Genomic DNA, 18,317 nt, shown 5'->3' on the forward strand with positions numbered 1-18,317 from the left:
AAGTAGTGGAAAATAATTAATCTTTTGAAAATGTAAAGTATTATGTAAATAGAGTAACTTGTCTAGTTTTGAAGCCAATTGTGCTGAAATACGAGGTTTTAAAAATAAAAAAACTGGTTTTCTTCATCAGGGTTGAAATTACTAGAATTCATGAACAATAACTTATTCTTCTTCAAGTGATTGCTCATGTCTATTCCACACTAGGTGTGCATGCTCACCACGTGCACCTGTGCCGGAAGTTTTTCCCCTAGCAGTACCCGAGTGGGGAGCGCCCCCCGTGACCCCTGGAGTGGCGCCTGCCTGGTGCGGTATAAGGGGATCTGCGTGCTTCCACTACCCTCAGTTCCTTCTTGCCGCCAGTGAAGGTGCATCGGAACTGCTCTGCTCCAGCTTTGCTGTAGCTCATCCCCAGAACTGTTCATTCATTCAGTGTTAGTACCTTTAGTCAGTTTAGTTAGTGAGCCTGGGCCGGAGCGTGCCCCGGGGTTTAAGTCATGCGGCTCTTGTAGGCGTTCTGTGCCAAGAAGTGACCCGCATGCAGACTGTTTGTGCTGCTTGAGAGAAACCCATATCAGCGAAAGATGTAAGATTTGCAAGTCATTTAAGCCTCGGACCAAAAGAGAAAGGGATGTTAGGCTCCGGGCCATCCTGATGGAGTCAGGGCTGACCCTGACCCCGGCACGCCACTCCAAACCGGTACCCAGGACCTCGGTGTCGGTATGTGGCGACCCTCCGGTGCCATTGACCAGTCGGCACTGCTCCCCGTCCACGGAGCACACCAAAAGGGCCAGGAAGACTCCCTCTTTGCAGCAGCACCGAGGGATGTCTGGGACAGAGGCTAGGCCCATGTCAGGCAGTCCTCGATCCCCACCGGCCCCCAGGTCTCCGACTCATGTTGAGTGGAGTAGTCCGACCCCTTCGGAACAGGCCTCTCCGGATGTCCGGATGCCGTCCACGCCTGAAGCCTTCCAGGCAGCCCGGGACATTATGTCCATGCCAGTGCTCAGAGTGCCGCCAGTGTCGGCCACATGCTCCAGAGGAAGCCGTTGCTGGGATCTCCGCAGTCGCCTCTGGCCCGGTACCAGTCCCAACGCCAATCACCACCCAGCGATCATTCGGGGCAGAGTCCAGGTGGATCGCCCTCTACACCGACCAGACTGTCTGGCTGGGTTCTGTCCGGCCGGGACTTGCGGCACCACTCGTCTTCAAGGAGCGAATATTGGTGGGACCGCGGTGGGCGTTGCCATCGGTCCGCATCTCGGAGAGGGTACTGCAGTCAATCACGGCATGGTCGTAAATGCCGTTCCCTCTCGGGCTCCTGCTCCAAGTCTCTGCCAAGACATTGCAGCCCCAGGCATTGATTGGGTGGCATTTCACCGTCTCAGGTCTGCCCGTCAAGGCTGTTTGCAGAGCGAGCAGCGGTTACCGCCAGTACTGGTCCTCCACGTCGAGATCGCGGTCCTGGGGCTATCGTAGATCCCGGCACCGCCACTTCTTCCAGTCCAGAGACAGCAGCAGATCTTACGCCAGCCCAGTCTCCATTCATAGCCATCCTTCAATGGGCTAGACCAGCCAACCCAAACAGCCGGCCCCGTCGGTGCCACAGTAGATGCAGTGGCACTGAGCGTCATGGCCAGCCCAATGGTACCAGTGGGCACCGTGGTCTCCAGCACAGCCCCCAGTGGGAGCTTGCTCGGTGGGCAGAGCTTTGGAGGCACCATCAGCCTCCCTCTCCAGACCCCTGAGAAAGGAGGCGGTGGATTGTTCGTCCTCAGCACCGTGCCCGGAGTCCGACTGGGTGGCAGACCCTCCAGTGCTGGCCGACACCCAGAGCACTGCACTGGCCTCTTCGCCCTGCCCGGAGGAGGCGTTTGAGGCCCCGCCCCCTTCCATCCCGCAGGAGGACTACAGGGCCCACCAAAAGCTCTTAAAGAGGGTGGCAGCAAGCCTCCACCTCCAGGCAGAGGAGATGGAGGAGCCCTTAGACTCCCTGTTTAAAGTGTTGTCCCCGTTGGCACTGGGTAGGGTGGCCTTGCCTCGCCACCCCTTCATGGATAAGATTTCAAATGCCCTGTGTCAAACACCAGCCTGCCCCCCAGCCTGGGTCCTCCAAGGGCAAGCAGGCGGGGAAAAGGCGTTTTTGATGGGACGCTCAGGGGCACCCCACCAGTCCTCATCAGGGATCCACCCCCAATAAAGCTTTCCTTCTCCAACCAGTTGTGTGCTTTCTTTCCGGTATGGTCACAGCTAACTTCAGACCAGTCTCAACACCATCTCCTGGGTTTACTTCCTCCCCAGTTTACTTCCTCCACCAGTTTACTTCCTCCCCGCCCAACCACCCCCCGTCCTCCTTGGGGGACCCCTCGCAAGAAGCTCTGCTTGAGCAGGAGGTGGGGTAGCTCCTAGGTCTAGGAGCGATAGAGGCCATGCCCGAGGAGTTTATGGGCAAGGGGTATTACTCCTGTTATTTCCTTATCCCGAAGGCCAAAGGGGGGCTCAGGCCCATCCTGGACCTCCGAGGTCTGAACCAGTACATTGTGAAGCTCAAGTTCCGCATGGTCTCCCTGGCCTCCATCATCCCCTCTCTGGATCCTGGGGACTAGTACGCTGCCCTCAATCTATAGGACGCTTACTTCCACATCCACATATTCGAGGGGCACAGGTGCTTCCTCCGTTCTGTGGTGGGACAGAATCATTACCAATTCACAGTCCTCCCATTTGGTCTGTCCACTGCCCCCAGGGTGTTTACAAAATGCATGTATGTTATCAAGATCACCTCCCGGTCGCAGGTCAGGGATCACGTAGCGCTCCTCCTGTCCACATGCACCGCCTTGGGTCTGTTGGTAAACAACACCAAGTCCCAGTCCAATGCATAGAGTTTATCGGTGCACTCCTGGACACAGTGTCGGCCAGGGCCTCTCTCCCACCAGACAGATTCGAGACCCTGAAAGGTCTCATCGACTTGATCGCAAGGTTCCTGGTGACAAGAGCAAGGGTTTGCCTATAACTTTTGGGTCACATGTCGGCGTGCACGTATGTGATCTATTACGCCAGACTCAGGATAAGGTCCCTCCAGCTCTGGTTGCCCTCGAAGTTCTCCCAGGCCACGAACAGGATGGACAAGGTCCTCACAGTGCCAGACTTTGTGATCACCTACCTACGGTGATGGTCCGCCCCAAACAACATGCTCCAAGGGGTCCTGTTCAGGGACAGGGTCCTGTTGTTGGAGCTAGTGCCCGATGCATCGGACCTGGGTTGGGGGGCACATGTGGGGAACTTTCAGACCAAAGGCCTGTGGTCGGCTCAAGACCTGACCTTACGTATAAACGTCAAGGAGCTCAGGGTGGTGTGGCTGGCATGTATGGCCTTCCACTTGCACCTGGAGGGCAAGGTAGTCAGGGTCCTCACGGACAAAATGGCTTCTACGTTCTATGTCAACAAGCAAGGCGGGGCCTGATTCTCTGCCGCGAAGCACTCAGGCTGTGGGACTTCTGTATAGCCCACAACATCCACCTGAAGGCCTTCCACCTACCAGGCACCTGGAACGAGAGGGCAGATCGCTTGAGCAGGGATTTTTCCTCACAACATGAGTGGTCCCTCCACCTGGAAGTGGCCCTCTGGCTCTTCCAAAGGTGGGGAACTCCCCAGGTGGACCTGTTCGCGACTCAGCAGAACTGGTGGTGCCCCCGGTTCTGCTCCGGGGAGGCCTGGGGAGGGGCACTATCTCTGATGCCTTTCTCTGGTCCTGGTCAGGCCAGCTTCTCTATGTCTTTCCCCCGTTCCCTCTAATCAGCAGGGTCCTGGAAAAGATAAAGACAAACAAGGCCCAGGTCCTCCGGATTGCCCCAGCGTGGCCCAGGCAGCATTGGTATGGGACCCTCACAAGCCTAGTGGTAGCTTCGCCGTGGCCGTTACTGCTCCGCCCAGACCTGCTCTCTCAGGACCAGGGCCGCCTCCTCCACCCCATCCTGGCAGCTCCTCACCTCGCGGCATGGCTGCTCAGTGGTTAGGTGGAGAGGAAAGGATGTGATCAGGGCAGGTTCAGCGCGTCATCCTCGAAAGTAGACAGCCCTCCACTCACCCCGCTTATTTGGCGAAGTGGTCCCAGTTTTCTAGGTGGGAGGCGGACCAGGGTGTCTCCCCGGTGACTGCCTCGATCCAGCTTATCCTTGATTACCCCCTCCACCTGAATGCCCAGGGCCTGTCGCCCTTGCCAGTCAAGGTGCACCTGGCAGCTATGTTGGTCTTCCATCCGCCAGTGCAAGGGCACACGGTATTTTCCCATGCTATGACTGGCCAATTCCTTAAGGGTTTGGACCGTTTTTTTCCATATTCTAGATCCCCGCAGTGGGACCTAAACTTGGTGTTGGCTTGTCTCACGGGGCCCCCGTTTGAACTACTGGCCACATACTCCTGGGCTCACTTCTAGTGGAAGGTGGCCTTCCTAGTTGCAATCACATTGGCCAGGCGAGTCTCGGAGCTCAGGGCCCTGACCTCTGAGCAGCCGTAAACAATCTTTCATAAAGACAAGGTCCAGCTCCGCCCACACGCTGTGTTCCTCCCAAAGGTGGTCTCCGTGTACCACATGGGTCAGGACATTTTTTCCACCGGTCCTCTGCCCCAAGCCTCATGCATCCAGTGAGGAGCACTGTCTCCACACGCTCGATGTGCAGCGGGCTCTGGCTTTCTACCTCGAGCGGACTAAGCCGTTCAGAAAGTCCTCGCAACTGTTTGTCACCTTGGCTGAGTGCATGAGGGGCCAGCCGATTTCCACTCAGCAGCTTTCCAATCGGATCACTTCGTGCATCCATTCCTGTTATGAGCTGGTGGGTATCCCCCTGCCACCCATTGTGAGGGCACACTTGACTCGGGCAGCTTCGTTGGCTGCCTTCGTGGCCCATGTCCCCATCCAGGACATTTGTAGGGCCGCCACGTGGTCTTCGGTTCACACGTTCACTTCACACTATGTGATCGTCCCCCAAACCAGGGATGACGCTGGGTTCTGCAGGGCTGTGCTCCATCCTGGGAACTTGTGAACTCCTACCCACCTCCAACAGATATAGCTTGGAATCACCTATTGTGGAATACACATGAGCAATCCCTCGAAGAAGAAGAAAAGACAGTTACCTTTTCCGTAACTGGTGTTCTTCGAGATGTGTTGCTCATGTCTATTCCACATCCCACCCTCCTTCCCCTCTGTCGGAGTTATCTGGCAAGAAGGAACTGAGGGTGGGGAGAGGCGCAGCTCCCCTTATACCGCTCCAGGCCAACTCTCCCCTACATGTATTGCTAGGGGAAAAACTTCCGGCACCGGTGCACATGGTGAGCACGCACACCTATTGTGGAATAGACATGAGCAACACATCTTGAACACCAGTTATGGAAAAGGTAACTGTCTTTTTTAAATATTACCATACATTTTAATAGTATTTGAAACAGTTTGAAATAGTTCTGGCAGATATAGTTTTGCTGAACTAAAATATTTTTTCTATGCTTTTTTAGCCTTTTCTTCCAACCTCACAAAGTAGAGTAGAATATGATTCAGAGGAGAGTCAGGGAAGTGATGATGAGGATGATGATTTTACATCAGATTTACACCTTCAGGAGCACTCTAATTCAAATTCATACAGGTATGAATCGCTTAGATTCTCATATTTTTTTTCTGACACTGTTGACAGTGCATTTCTGGGAACTTACTGCAGAAGTGTGTGATATAATATGGCAGCCCTTCAAGAAATGTATATAGTTCCTAGGAATGCATTATCTTCTTTGTTTCATTATAAATAACGCATGGATATAATATTTTAATGATGTCTTTTTTATTATGTGTAATAGTTGTTTTCAGAGTAGCAGGCGTGTTAGTCTGTATCCGCAAAAAGAAAAGGAGGACTTGTGGCACCTTAGAGACTAACCAATTTATTTGAGCATAAGCTTTCGTGAGCTACAGCTCACTTCATCGGATGCATTCAGTTGTTTTGGCATCCAAGGTATCCTTAAGATTTTAAATATATTCATGGTTTGTTAACTCTTTATGATATTTTGGTTAATAAAAGCTAAAAATATTCCTATAGTAGAGATGTTAACGTTTTATTTTAAAGTGAAATTTTCTTACAGTTGGCAGAGGTCAATCAATGACTCATGCGTATTTTCTTGTTGTTAGCTGGTCACTCATGCGATTGGCTATGGTTCAGTTGGTGCTTCATAGGTTGAAGAATTTCTACCCCTTGGCTGGGCATGATCTTTCAGGTAACTGCAGTAATGGAGATGTCTTTCCATATTCAATAATCCGACAATGAATTCAGTAACTTAATTGCATAATAAATACTAATCAGCCTTTTAGCTTCTTCTGCATTCAGCAGTGTGTTGTAAATAACTTGTTCAGTAGTTTTAGATTTATTTATCCTGACACTATTACTATAGTAACATTGGTACACTTTAAATACTGAGGTTTTTTCCACAAAGTATTAGTACTTATATATTTTGGTTCCAATTTCTAGCAGTTTTGTTTACCTCTTAATCATTTAAGAAAGTTGTCAATAGCTGTATATAAATGTTTTTCACTACCCCGAGTTAGTTAATGAACCATGTGCTTTCCTTCAAGTTAATTAATGAACCATGTTCTTTCCTTTTGTAGGTCAAAGTATATCTCTGGTGCTATACATACACTGGCCTAGATGCTTGGGCCCTCCTCCCATATCTAGCTCTTCTGCCAGCAAAAAGCAATACAATGCTCTACACCCAGACCACTTGTTCATAAATGAATTTTTTTTAAAAGTGTGCATGTGTATAATAAACAGATGTACGTTAGATTAAAGTATTTGAAACACTTGACAGTGAAGTGATTCTCGTCAAGATTCTAGCAGACATAAAATAGTTTATTTTGTTTGATTTGTCCTTGTAGAGCTTCCAGTTAGCTCCCCGCTGTGCCATGCCATTCTGAAGACATTTCAGCGCTGGGAGCAAGTTCTTCTCCGGCGACTTGAGATACATGGTGGCCCACCTCAGAATTTAATTTCTGCTCATATTTCTGAGGATGCATTATTGGCAGGTCCTGCGCTCCTTCGCCACAAAGCTTTGCTTGAACCTACAAACACTCCTTTCAAGTGAGCATGTGACTTTTAAAAAATGTGTTAATATACATCTTCTGAACATTTTAATTAGTTTTCCTTGGTAAGGAAGTGAAGGGCCATAATTTCAGAAATGTTTGCTTGTATATGCAGGTAGCACAGATTTAGTGCATATGTCCAGGTAGATGCATGCCTGGCATGTGTGCATGTGCCATACTTTCTCTCAGTTATAACTGTACGCTCAAATGTGTGCAATTTAGCATGTGTGTATAGACTTCTGAAACTTTGGCCCTAAGCAATGAAAATAGTCAGATGTGGAGAAAGAAATCACATTTTTGAAGTTCGCAAAGCCCAATGCCAAAAGTCAATTTACTGTTTAAGTGGGGGCAAACCTATATTTGGCCACAATCAGAGTAAGGATCCTTATTCATTTCAATAGCTGACCATTTGTTAATTTAAAAAAAAAAAAAAAGTGTGACAGGTCTTTGATCTACCTTCTGAGGAAGCATTGTGGTGTTAAGGAGACCAGGGCAAGGTCTAAACGAACATTGTCATAAAAGAAGTTCCCTCTCTCTCTCTCCTAGTTACAACAAAAGCAACAGTAAAAAGAAAAGGAGTACTTTGTGGCACCTTAGAGACTAACAAATTTATTTGAACAGAAGCTTTCGTGAGCTACAGCTCACTTCAGTAACTTTTCTTCCCTGCATTGACTGTGGGCTCATAATATTCATCATGCAACCGAAAACATTGTGGTATCAGCAAGTAATTTGTAACTCGGTTTTTTAAATTGGATATCAACACCACACATTTATGTAACCATATGTTCCTTTTCTCCCAATGGCATCTGCATGAGCTCCACAGCCAGCAGTTAAGTGCACTTCTTTTCCATTGTAAACTGGTAGTTCCTAACAACTGTAATCTTAGTTGTCTCGTTTCCTTCATTTTAAAAAAAATATTTTGAATGATATACTGTACACACATCTCTATTCCCTCCCTCCCCCCACCCTTGAGTATCCAGTAGTTGGCTGTGCTCTTGACTCCTTCATGGTTTTGAACCTAGCCACCTTTCCAAAGATTTCCACAGTTGTTGGGGTACTTACAGCGTATTCATCTGAGGTTCACTACTATTCTGTTTCTTTAAAACCTGTTTAACTCAAAATCTTGACAAACTATTGGGAGAAAAGGGCTTTGTGAAAGATACAAGAAGTCCTCCCTTTCAAGTGATGGGTGAGCTCAGGTTTGTCTGTTTTGATGTTACTTTTGCACTTGAGTTTGTCAGTCTTCTAGATGATCCTCAAGTACAAACAGGAAAACCAATTTCTGATACCCCTTGATGTTCTTAAGGTTAAATAGTAATTTTTTTTAAAAAAATCGGAGGGAATAAAATTTGGAGGGTATTTTTATTGTTTTCTTTCTTTACCGTTCACCTTAAACATAGTTTAGTTTCTTGGGGAAAACAAAATTATTCTAAGCCACTGCTGTGATAAGGAGTAATTCCTATGCATCATTATCCCCGTACAGCTATGTTTTCACTTTCAGTATTTGTCGGTATTATCTATGTTTATCTGCTCCTAGCATATTGGTTAATAACTTAAATTTGCTCCCCCTATCAGGGCAAGGAACTCAGCAAAGCATTAAGGAAACTTCAAAATGTAAGCTGTAAATCTGAAGTTGGAGTCTAACTGTGGCTAGGTGTTTTCAGAAGTCTCAGAAAAGTATATTGTGTATCATAATATACTGTGTCATTTATACTGCAATCTTGGGCACTCTGTTAATTGTTAAATATATAATTATTTGTACTTCGCTAATTGACAGAGGAAACGATAGCTGTGGCTGACTCAATTCTGGATTTCCACATTTTCAGTTCGTCACAACCTGAACATTTCCTTTTACAGCATTTTATTTGGTATGAGTTGTATGCTAATAATAATTTGAATCTCTTGTGATTACCAGCATAAATAAACACATACTTATTTTAATTTTATCTATAGATCTAACAGTCATGTTGCACAGTCTGTGAAGAGGCTTTGGCAGTACCTAGTTAAACAAGAGGAAGTCCAGGAAACCTTCATCAGAAATATATTTACAAAGAAAAGATGCCTAAATGAGGTCTGTATAGTACATAAAATTATGTTAAGTAAGAGCCTGGATTTAAGGTAAAACATATGAAAGCTGGCTCACTTGCTTTCTAGAGCACAAATTTGTGGATAACAGGCTTGGTGTTTGGGGGCTGTCCCTAGATACCAAATCTCGTGGGTTGAAAAATTTTGCTGCATTTTGGGTGTTACCTTGATATAAGTCCCACAGTGCCACTCAAAACAAAAAGTAAATGGCTACCTTTTGAATTGTATGAAAAGCCTTGCATTGTTGGAAATTTTGGCCTAAGATGGTAATAAGAGTTACCTCAAAGGCTGACAGTTTGTTTAAATATATATATATATATATATATATATATATATATATTTATACACCCAAAAGATTCCAATTTGCAACCTAATCAGTCATAACCTTCAAAATTGAGTCTGTCCCTACCAGTTTATCTTGTGCATCCCATGATTGCCTACTGAATCCTACCTCCTTACCTTATAGTTTTGAAAAACATCAAAATAAACTCAGCTCCCATTTACAGTGCAAGTGATACTACTTGAATAAGGTTCTCTGTCCACACCCTGGCTTTCTAGGCCACATGTTCTTAAAACACACTTTTAAAAGTTGTAACTCTTTCTCTTCTTTTCCTTGGGTGCTCCATCATTGCTCCTTGCTTATCATTAATTACTGCACTGTTTTATTGGTGATAGCACTCACTATCTGCTGTCTAGCCCCTACCCCATAAACATATCATTTATCCCCTCCTATGGAACTCCATAAGGCAGCCCTGCCAAGAGTAAATGGTAAATGACTGTAGGATCATTTGAGATTTTAATTGAACATGGCAATGCTCTAACAGAGAAAAATCACATGTAATCATAGCTTAAACTACCACTCAGAACAGTACAGTACTATAGGAAATGTTTGTATTGGTTTAGAAAGAGCTGCCCCCAGAATTAATGGTATTTTAAAATCATCTGTACGTTAAGCTGAGGAGAGGGTATTAATCTTTTTTTAAAAGTTACCATTTGTTACGCTTCTCAGTAATTCAGTGCAGTTTTTTTAATGTACTGCTTTTGTTCCTCTTCCACATTTTTTTCTTTTCCTGTCACTTTCTATTACCTTTCCCCATTTCCCTTTTAATTCTCTTTCCGAGAATTAAAAACAGCAGAGCTTTAAAAACTAATCCCATGTTGCTGAAAAGTGGTTTTGTTTTTCTAGATTGCCTCCACTTAATCCTCAGATTTTATATTCTGCTTCTCCTTGACTGTGGCTCCATTTGGGCTGAATCTCTGGAGTGTATACTTCATGTCAGTTATTGACATGAGACAGTGGTACCAGGGCATGACTAGTGTCAAAGAGATACTGCTGTCTCAGAGAATCAGACAGGAGGATATGATCAGAGCAGTGGAACATCTGTAGGACAATCAAGATAGTTGTCAGGTGAACAAGAATTCTAGTGTACGTGAATTTTCACTAAATATGGAGTGATTGCATTCTTCAGTACTCTATAAAAGATAAAGTTTAAATAACACGTATGTGTGTTTGTGAAAGAGTAGTCATTTATGTACAGGATGTTAGCAGTATTTAAGTATTCTTACTGGTATGAAATAGTTTTGAGGCAGCATGGTAGATCTAGACTTTGACTACAAGCTTGTTTCTTCCTGATGAGCTGAAATTGAAAGTCTGTTGTAACATTTTGAGTTATCCACTATGACTAATACATGGTGCAGTTTTGTCACATTCCTGAGGAAGTCCGAACCTGTTCTCCTCAGCTGTGAGGAGGATAATGGCAGTGTAGGAATAGAGGGAGATGGGGGAGGGACAGATATCTAACGTGTGACAAAAATTCTTAATTTAATTAATGCAGCTCTGTTGTTATGCTGCACTTGATGTGTGCCTTAAGTGCTTGTGAAGCAATATCAGTAGTTTAGAACTGCTAGCTATGTCCTTACTTTAAAATGACTTTACTTTGACTACTGGGGGATTTCCTGCTGTCATTGCTAGTACATTCACCATCAGTGTGTCATACTGGTAAGTTCTAAGTTTTTACACAGAAGTTGACTACTAAAGTAGATGAAACACTGTGATACACTATAGAATATAACCTTAAAAGTCATTTTTTCAGCAAAAGTGTAGATTAGGAAGAAAATTTGAGAATTAGACTATAAATGCTGAACAAAATACTTTTATGTAAGTATCTGTGCAATTCAGTGTGGAGTGTTTTTTTTTAATTTTGTTGTGTGTTGGAAAGATTAACATAGGAGTAAGGATTTCCTCAGTACCTTGCATGTTACATCTCATCTTTACTCTTTTTCCTGTGATTGTTCTTTCTTGGTGAAGTCATTAGAGGACCACAGTGAAACCATCAAAAATACAATATTGGAGGACCCCATCTTCAATAAGGTACACAATGATAATTTTCAAATGAAATTAGACTTATTCTTTCACTCGGAAACACCTACTGTCTACAATCATTAAACTGATATTCATCTTCGTTAACCCGTTTGCAACTGTGCGCAGTGTGGTGAGCTTAACTTTGCAAGAAGTCTGGCAGTTACATCAGTAATATTGTATAGGATGTAGTTCTGCAAATCAAGACTGATTCTAAAATAAATTCTCCGTGTCCTTACAGCTGCATTGAAACTTGAGTTAGAATGCATAACAGAATTAGTATATGGATTAATAATTTGCTAAGTGCTAATTCTGTGCTAATATTTTGCACATATATGACACTTAAAGTTGTTTGTAAGCACTTTAAAAACAGTTGATTGAACAGCAATGTGAGAAAGGTAAGTATTGCATTAGTATATTGTCCCATAAAAGCAGAATATGCTATTTTGTGCCTCAGTCCCTCATGAGATAGTAACTTAGCACAATTTTTGCACTTAATCACTACAATACTTCACAATGTGGATTTGAGGATTGTTGATTATGAATTTTTCGATTGTTGATACAGATAAGAATTCCATTCAACTCGTGCTTAATTCCAGTTTATTAGCAATAAAACTTTATTTTGTTTCCAGCCATTAAAAAGGCCTGTTTTAGACATTTTTATATATTTTCACAGGAGAGCTACATTTCACTAAAAGCTACTCAACCTCACACAATTCTTCTATAATTTGCTTACCATAATATAGCATGCCTAAGATTCACGGATCGAGGTAGAAGACTTGGTCACTTCAAGACAATGAAGTGCATTGTTTCAACCCTGAAAGCAGCATTGCATGCTCCCTAGGATCACTCCTTCCTTACCAGGATTATAGGCCTTTTGGTGGGATCTCTGCCTCTTTTGTAGCATTGGGTTCCTGCTGTGGCAGCATGTTCCTTAAATTAAAATTGGGTGACTGTATTTAAAGGCTATATTGTCACTCAACCAGAAATTTTGGGCTTCATTCAGAAAGATCTGTGGCCTATGTTGCGCAGAAGGTCACATTAGATTTTTATAATGGTTCCACCTCATCTTAAAAATATATGGATCTATGGAAAGTGTGCTATTTATCACCCAATGAGCCAGTGGAATGCACCCTGGTAACAGCATGAAGTACGCTTTCTGACAGAATATTAGCTAACTTCTGCATGGATCAGCAAATGGGTTTTAGATTCTAATCTCCTACTAGGTCAGTGTATTACCACTAGGTCACTGAACCAGCCCTTTCATCATGCTTTTAAATTCATGATTGGGAGCACATCAAGAATAAACCTTTCGTGCGGATTTTTTCTAATTAAGATAACTCTGTTTTGTGTATTTCAGTAAGAATTGAATAATAGAATTTTTTTTTTCATACCTTCAAGGCCGTTTTAGCTTTATTTAAAAGGTGACCTCTGCAAAATGACCAAACTCAAGGTGGCATCTTATGTCTTCCAAATATATACTGTACCAAATATTTAAAATATAACTACAGGTGTAACATAAGCAATGCAAGTATCTTCTTAGTAAACAGTAGGAAAGGAAAATGCAGACTGTTTTTACTGCAGCGTATATGAAAATCCTAAACTTAGTATCTGGTTAACTGTGTCACACTTACAGTAAAAAGAAAAGGAGTACTTGTGGCACCTTAGAGACTAACCAATTTAAGTGAGCTGTAGCTCACGAAAGCTCATGCTCAAATAAATTGGTTAGTCTCTAAGGTGCCACAAGTACTCCTTTTCTTTTTGCGAGTACAGACTAACACAGCTGTTACTCTGAAACCTGACACTTACAGTAACAGTCTAAGTAGAAGAGAAGCAAAGAAAAGCAGACTCTGGAAAAAAAAAAAAAAAAACAGCTGATTAAAACAATAAAATACTCTCTTGAAAGTTTAGGATTTATGAGAGTAAAAGGAGCAGGCAAGCTTCTACATACACTGTTCCAAGGAGCTGGATACCACATGGTACTAGTGACCACATCTCTGCATTTGTTTAAACAGGGACTAGTACAATGGAGTCCCAACGCTGAATGAGGCCTCTGGGCCTTTAAGACTGGCAAAGACTTCAGATTCGATAAACGGAGATAGAGAAGCCAGAAAACAGCAGTTCTGGAACCTTGCACTTGTTATATTTTGGAGCACTTACCAAATTCAAGTTTGCAATACAGGTCCTAATTTCTGTGTCCTCATTGATGTTTTGTAGCACTTCATGATCTCATTATAGTGGTAATGGTTTTGTTCCCCTGGGAATTTCTCAATTTTATCAGTGCCGTCGCAGGTTCCTCTTTGGAATCTTGTACTGCCCTGACAAATAGCTAAAATACTTTGTAAAGTGATTTCTGCTTTAGAATTGAATGCAGATCAGTCAAAAGAGTCAAACGCTACCTTAGATAGAAAAATCCTCATTCCAAAGCTAAATCTTTTCTATCAGCTGCTTCAATTTGTGTATTTTTGAAATGTGAAAAAGTGCAGGATAGCCCAGCAGATTTGTATCATTGAATGGATGGCAGGTGGGCAAAATAAGACAGGAATTTCAAATTATTTATCTGCATGTCCCTTGGCTGATCTCATCTACTTCAGTGCTGACATACAAAGAAGTAAGTTGCATCAAATATTCACAAGTCCCTTATGGATCTCTTGTGATCCTTCCTTAGTAAAAAATCAAGTGTAAACATAATAAAGTGCCTGATGTTTTTTCTCATCAACATCCTCATATACGTGTGCAGTCCACATCCCTCTCTAGCATTTCAAGGAAGATAATGGGGTACAAAAGTGTGATTGAGATGAGAACTTGTAGAATCCCCCAATATGGCAAGCTTGATAGAATAAAAAAAAAGCCAAACCTGTTAATACTTCTAACATTTTAGTTTTCCGAGTAGACTCAATTAAGGATCCTACTTAGCATATACCACATTATGTTTGCTATTGAGACATTTATGTAATAATCAGATATGGTCTAGTATTTCGCCTTTATGTTTGCAATATGAATTAAAAGTTGAACAAAGGCTTGTACTTACAGAAATATGGATTTTATTTCCTAAATACAGATAGAAGCAAATCTGGGATATCCAGGAGGTAAAGCAAGAATTATTCATAAGGAATCTGACATCATTACTGCTTTTGCAGTCAACAAAGTGAGTATAAAGAAAAGCTAATTTTGCATGTTAAAATAGACTGGACATATTTCATTACATTATGCTTCAGACTATTCTTATAGATAGTACTCTTACTGTGTAAGAATATATCACACTTGCCAGCAGTCCGAATATGGCTTGAACTGTCCCAATGTTCCTTCCTCTGTCCTCCTCCCCTGTCACTAGAGGTTAAACTTGCAGCAGCTCCCTTCCTTGCTGCACTCAGTGCTCCCACTCCTGTTCTTCATGTCTTACTGAACAGAACAGAAGAACGGCCATACTGGGTCGAATTAATGGTCCAGCTAGCTCAGTATCCTGCCTTCTGACCATAGCTGGTGCCAGATGCTTCAGAGGGAATTAACAGAACAGGGCAATTTGGTGTCGCTAGCCTCTGTTTGCCAGAATCTGGGAATGGGCAACAGGGGATGGCTCACTTCATGATTACCTGTTCTGTTCATTCCCTCTGAAGCACCTGGGATTGGCCACTTGTTTGGCTTCCCCAACATCCTCTGGCAATGAGTTCCACAGGTGACTCTGTGAAGAAGTACTTACTTTTTGGTTGTTTTAAACTTGCTGCCTATTAATTTTGTTGAGTGACCCTTGGTTCATGTGTTGTGTGAAGGTGTAAATAAAACTTTATTATTCCCTTTCTCCACACTATTCACGATGTTGTAGACTCACCCCTCAGTCATCTCTTTTCCAAGCTGAACGGTCTGTCTTTCTAACTTCTTCATATGGAAGCTGTTCCATACCCTTAATCATTTTTGTTGCCCTTCTCTGTACTTTTTCCAATACTAATGTATCTTTTTTGAGACGGGGCAACCAGAACTGCATACAGTATTCAAGGTGTGGGCCTACTATGCATTTATATAGTTGCATTATATTTTCTGTTTTATTATCTATCCCTTTCCTTAGGGATGGGACTGCTCTACCATGTCTCTGAAAATCACATCTGTGTAACTCTCTCCCTTAGCTCCTTCAGTTCAGCCACTCTAATCTCAGGAGCCCATACTTAGTCTCTGAGGGCCATGAGTTGCTTGCATCGAATGCACAGATATGCCACCAGGCCACAAGACAGATAATCTTACACACTTCATTCAGTGCAATAAACTGGATAGCCCACACTCTGCTGCTGGACTTCTGCCTGCATTATTTCTACTCTTCTGATGATCATAGAATCATAGAATATCAGGGTTGGAAGGGACCTCAGGAGGTCATCTAGTCCAATCCCCTGCTCAAAGCAGGACTTAATCCCCAACTAAATCATCCCAGCCAGGGCTTTGTCAAGCCTGACCTTAAAAACCTCTGAGGAAGGAGATTCCACCACCTCCCTAGGTAACCCATTCCAGTGCTTCACCACCCTCCTAGTGAAAAAGTTTTTCCTAATATCCAACCTAAACCTCCCCCACTGCAACTAGAGACCATTACTCCTCGTTCTGTCATCTGCTACCACTGAGAACAGTCTAGATCCATCCTCTTTGGAACCCCCTTTCAGGTAGTTGAAAGCAGCTATCAAATCCCCCCTCATTCTTCTCTTCTGTAGACTAAACAATCCCAGTTCCCTCAGCTCTCCTCATAAGTCGTGCTCCAGCCCCCCTAATAATTTTTGTTGCCCTCCTCTGGACTCTTTACAAGAAGGATGTGGAAAAATTGGAGTGAGAGGCCCAAAACTGGACACAATACTCCAGATGAGGCCTCACCAATGCCAAATAGAGGGGAATGATCACGTCCCTCAATCTGCTGGCAATGCTCCTACTTATACAGCCCAAAATGCCGTTAGCCTTCTTGGCAACAAGGGCACATTGCTGACTCATATGCAGCTTCTCATCCACCGTAACTCCTAGGTCCTTTTCTGCAGAATTGCTGCCTAGCCACTCGGTCCCAAGTCTGTAGCAGTGCATGGGACTCTTCCTTCCTAAGTGCAGGACTCGGCACTTGTCCTTGTTGAAGCTCATCATATTTCTTTTGGCCCATTCCTCTAGTGTGTGTGTGTGTGTGTGTGTGTGTGTTTGTTTGTTTTGACAGGGGTGTTGTTGACCAAAGTTTAGAGAACGTTTGTTAGGTGTAGCTGGCTCTCATGCTCCCTCTCCGAGTTTCCCCACAAAATTTCCTAGTTTGCTGCTCCTGTTTGCTACCTCCTCTGGTCGTTTATAAGTTGGCTTTTTAAACCTCTGTTCTCCCTAAACTAATCCTGCCTCCCAACAAAGGAATCAAAAAGGGAGTAATGATCAAAGGATAGCAGGCTAGAGCCTTGTTAGGAAGCTGTCAGCTGTGCCTGGCAGGCTTCTAGGCTCAGTAAACAGCCCACCCCAACAAATTCAGCCCAAGAGTCATGTAGTTGCTCCTGTTGCTCCTCGTTCGCCCAGAGAACTCCCTTTCTAAACTGCCCTCTTTTCTGCTCCTAGTCGCTAGCAGAGAGGAGCAGCAGTTGGAGAGAGGAAGAAATGGGTGCTTTACTTTTCCACTCACCCTCAGCAGCAAAATCCCCCATCAGGCAAGAGGAAGGGAGGAGTTATAGTGGGGAAAAGATGGGGGAAGGATGGTCTTCTTTTGGTCTAACCACCTAACTCTCTTCTGCAGCAGTATTCAACTACATTTTCTGGGGGGTTAAATAACACAATGTCCAAATTTTGGCAGGCCAAAGGGCTCTCAAGGTGTTTGCTCTCCAGTGAACCTGGCACTGGCCAAGGATCACAGCCTTTCAAGAGTGGTGTGCTAGACCGTATTTATTAATTACAAAATAAAAGCTTAAGCATGCCAGTAGACCATACTCAATGAAGTCTTGCAAATAACTATACTAATACACTGTAATGCTAGTAAAACAGCATGCTATTAATATTCTGGTAAAACTTCTAAAATAATATTAGAAGTTAAACTCATGAGAAATAAATGAACATCTAATTTTCCTTTCTTATTGCCTGACATTTTGACACTTGCTTTCACCATCTTTTCTTCTCCCTTGCCCCCCCCCCAAAAAAAACTTGACTGCGTGATGTGTGTAAACTAATGAAGCGATCAATAATTGATGTGCTTTTATGTTGCATAAGCTTCTAAGTGCCTGATTAAAAGTGTACCTCTGCAAGTGGAAATGTATTAACAGTCTAGTTCCAATATGTTTAAATGTAAATGAAAAGTTTCTAAATTAAATACATGGCATGACAGTAAACAGCGAGAAAAGAAACTGAAGTGCATCGTCTCAGCTTCCATCAATTCAGTCCCCATCTGCCCAACCCACCAAGCGCCCAACCCTGGATAAACTCTGGCTTCTACAGCCTCACTTCTGCTTCTCCTGGGGTTCTTCACCTCTCCTTTACCAGGCCAGGGGGACTGCAGTGGGGTCCCTCTACCCCTTCAAGGCGGGGTGCCAATTGCAGGAGTTCTTCACTCTCCTCCCCGGGTTGGGTTTTACAGGGAGGGAACGGGGAGGAGCGGACGAGCCATCTCTGCTCAGAGGAGAGGTGGGGGGAAGGAAAATGGAGTTGCTCTGAGCTGTAGGGCTCTTTCTGCTCCTCCCGCTTTCCCAGTAAGAAAAGGCTGCAGCCTCCTCCGTTTCTGAGAGGAGAGGGGGAGACCTCTGCTGCTTCCTGAGCAGCTCTGGCTGCTGCTTCCCAGGAGGCATG

The 18,317-nt window shown here is 44.0% G+C and overlaps 1 protein-coding gene across 3 annotated transcripts in view; it reads left to right on the forward strand.

Annotated features, from left to right (window-relative positions):
• DMXL1 (Dmx like 1) overlaps nt 1–18,317 on the forward strand; it is a 142,659-nt gene that overhangs the window by 106,164 nt on the left and 18,178 nt on the right. For 2 of the 3 annotated variants that reach the window (XM_037901597.2, XM_037901595.2), the window contains 6 exons: nt 5,503–5,630; nt 6,161–6,246; nt 6,902–7,103; nt 9,059–9,176; nt 11,499–11,561; nt 14,611–14,697. In XM_037901597.2, coding sequence (XP_037757525.1) covers nt 5,503–5,630; nt 6,161–6,246; nt 6,902–7,103; nt 9,059–9,176; nt 11,499–11,561; nt 14,611–14,697 — 684 coding nt within the window. Of the gene's footprint in view, nt 1–5,502; nt 5,631–6,160; nt 6,247–6,901; nt 7,104–9,058; nt 9,177–11,498; nt 11,562–14,610; nt 14,698–18,317 lie in introns of those variants that run through there. The other variant, XM_037901596.2, reaches the window with a different exon arrangement.

This window comes from Chelonia mydas, chromosome 5, assembly GCF_015237465.2.
Source record: "Chelonia mydas isolate rCheMyd1 chromosome 5, rCheMyd1.pri.v2, whole genome shotgun sequence".
Classification (NCBI taxonomy): Eukaryota; Metazoa; Chordata; order Testudines; family Cheloniidae; genus Chelonia; species Chelonia mydas.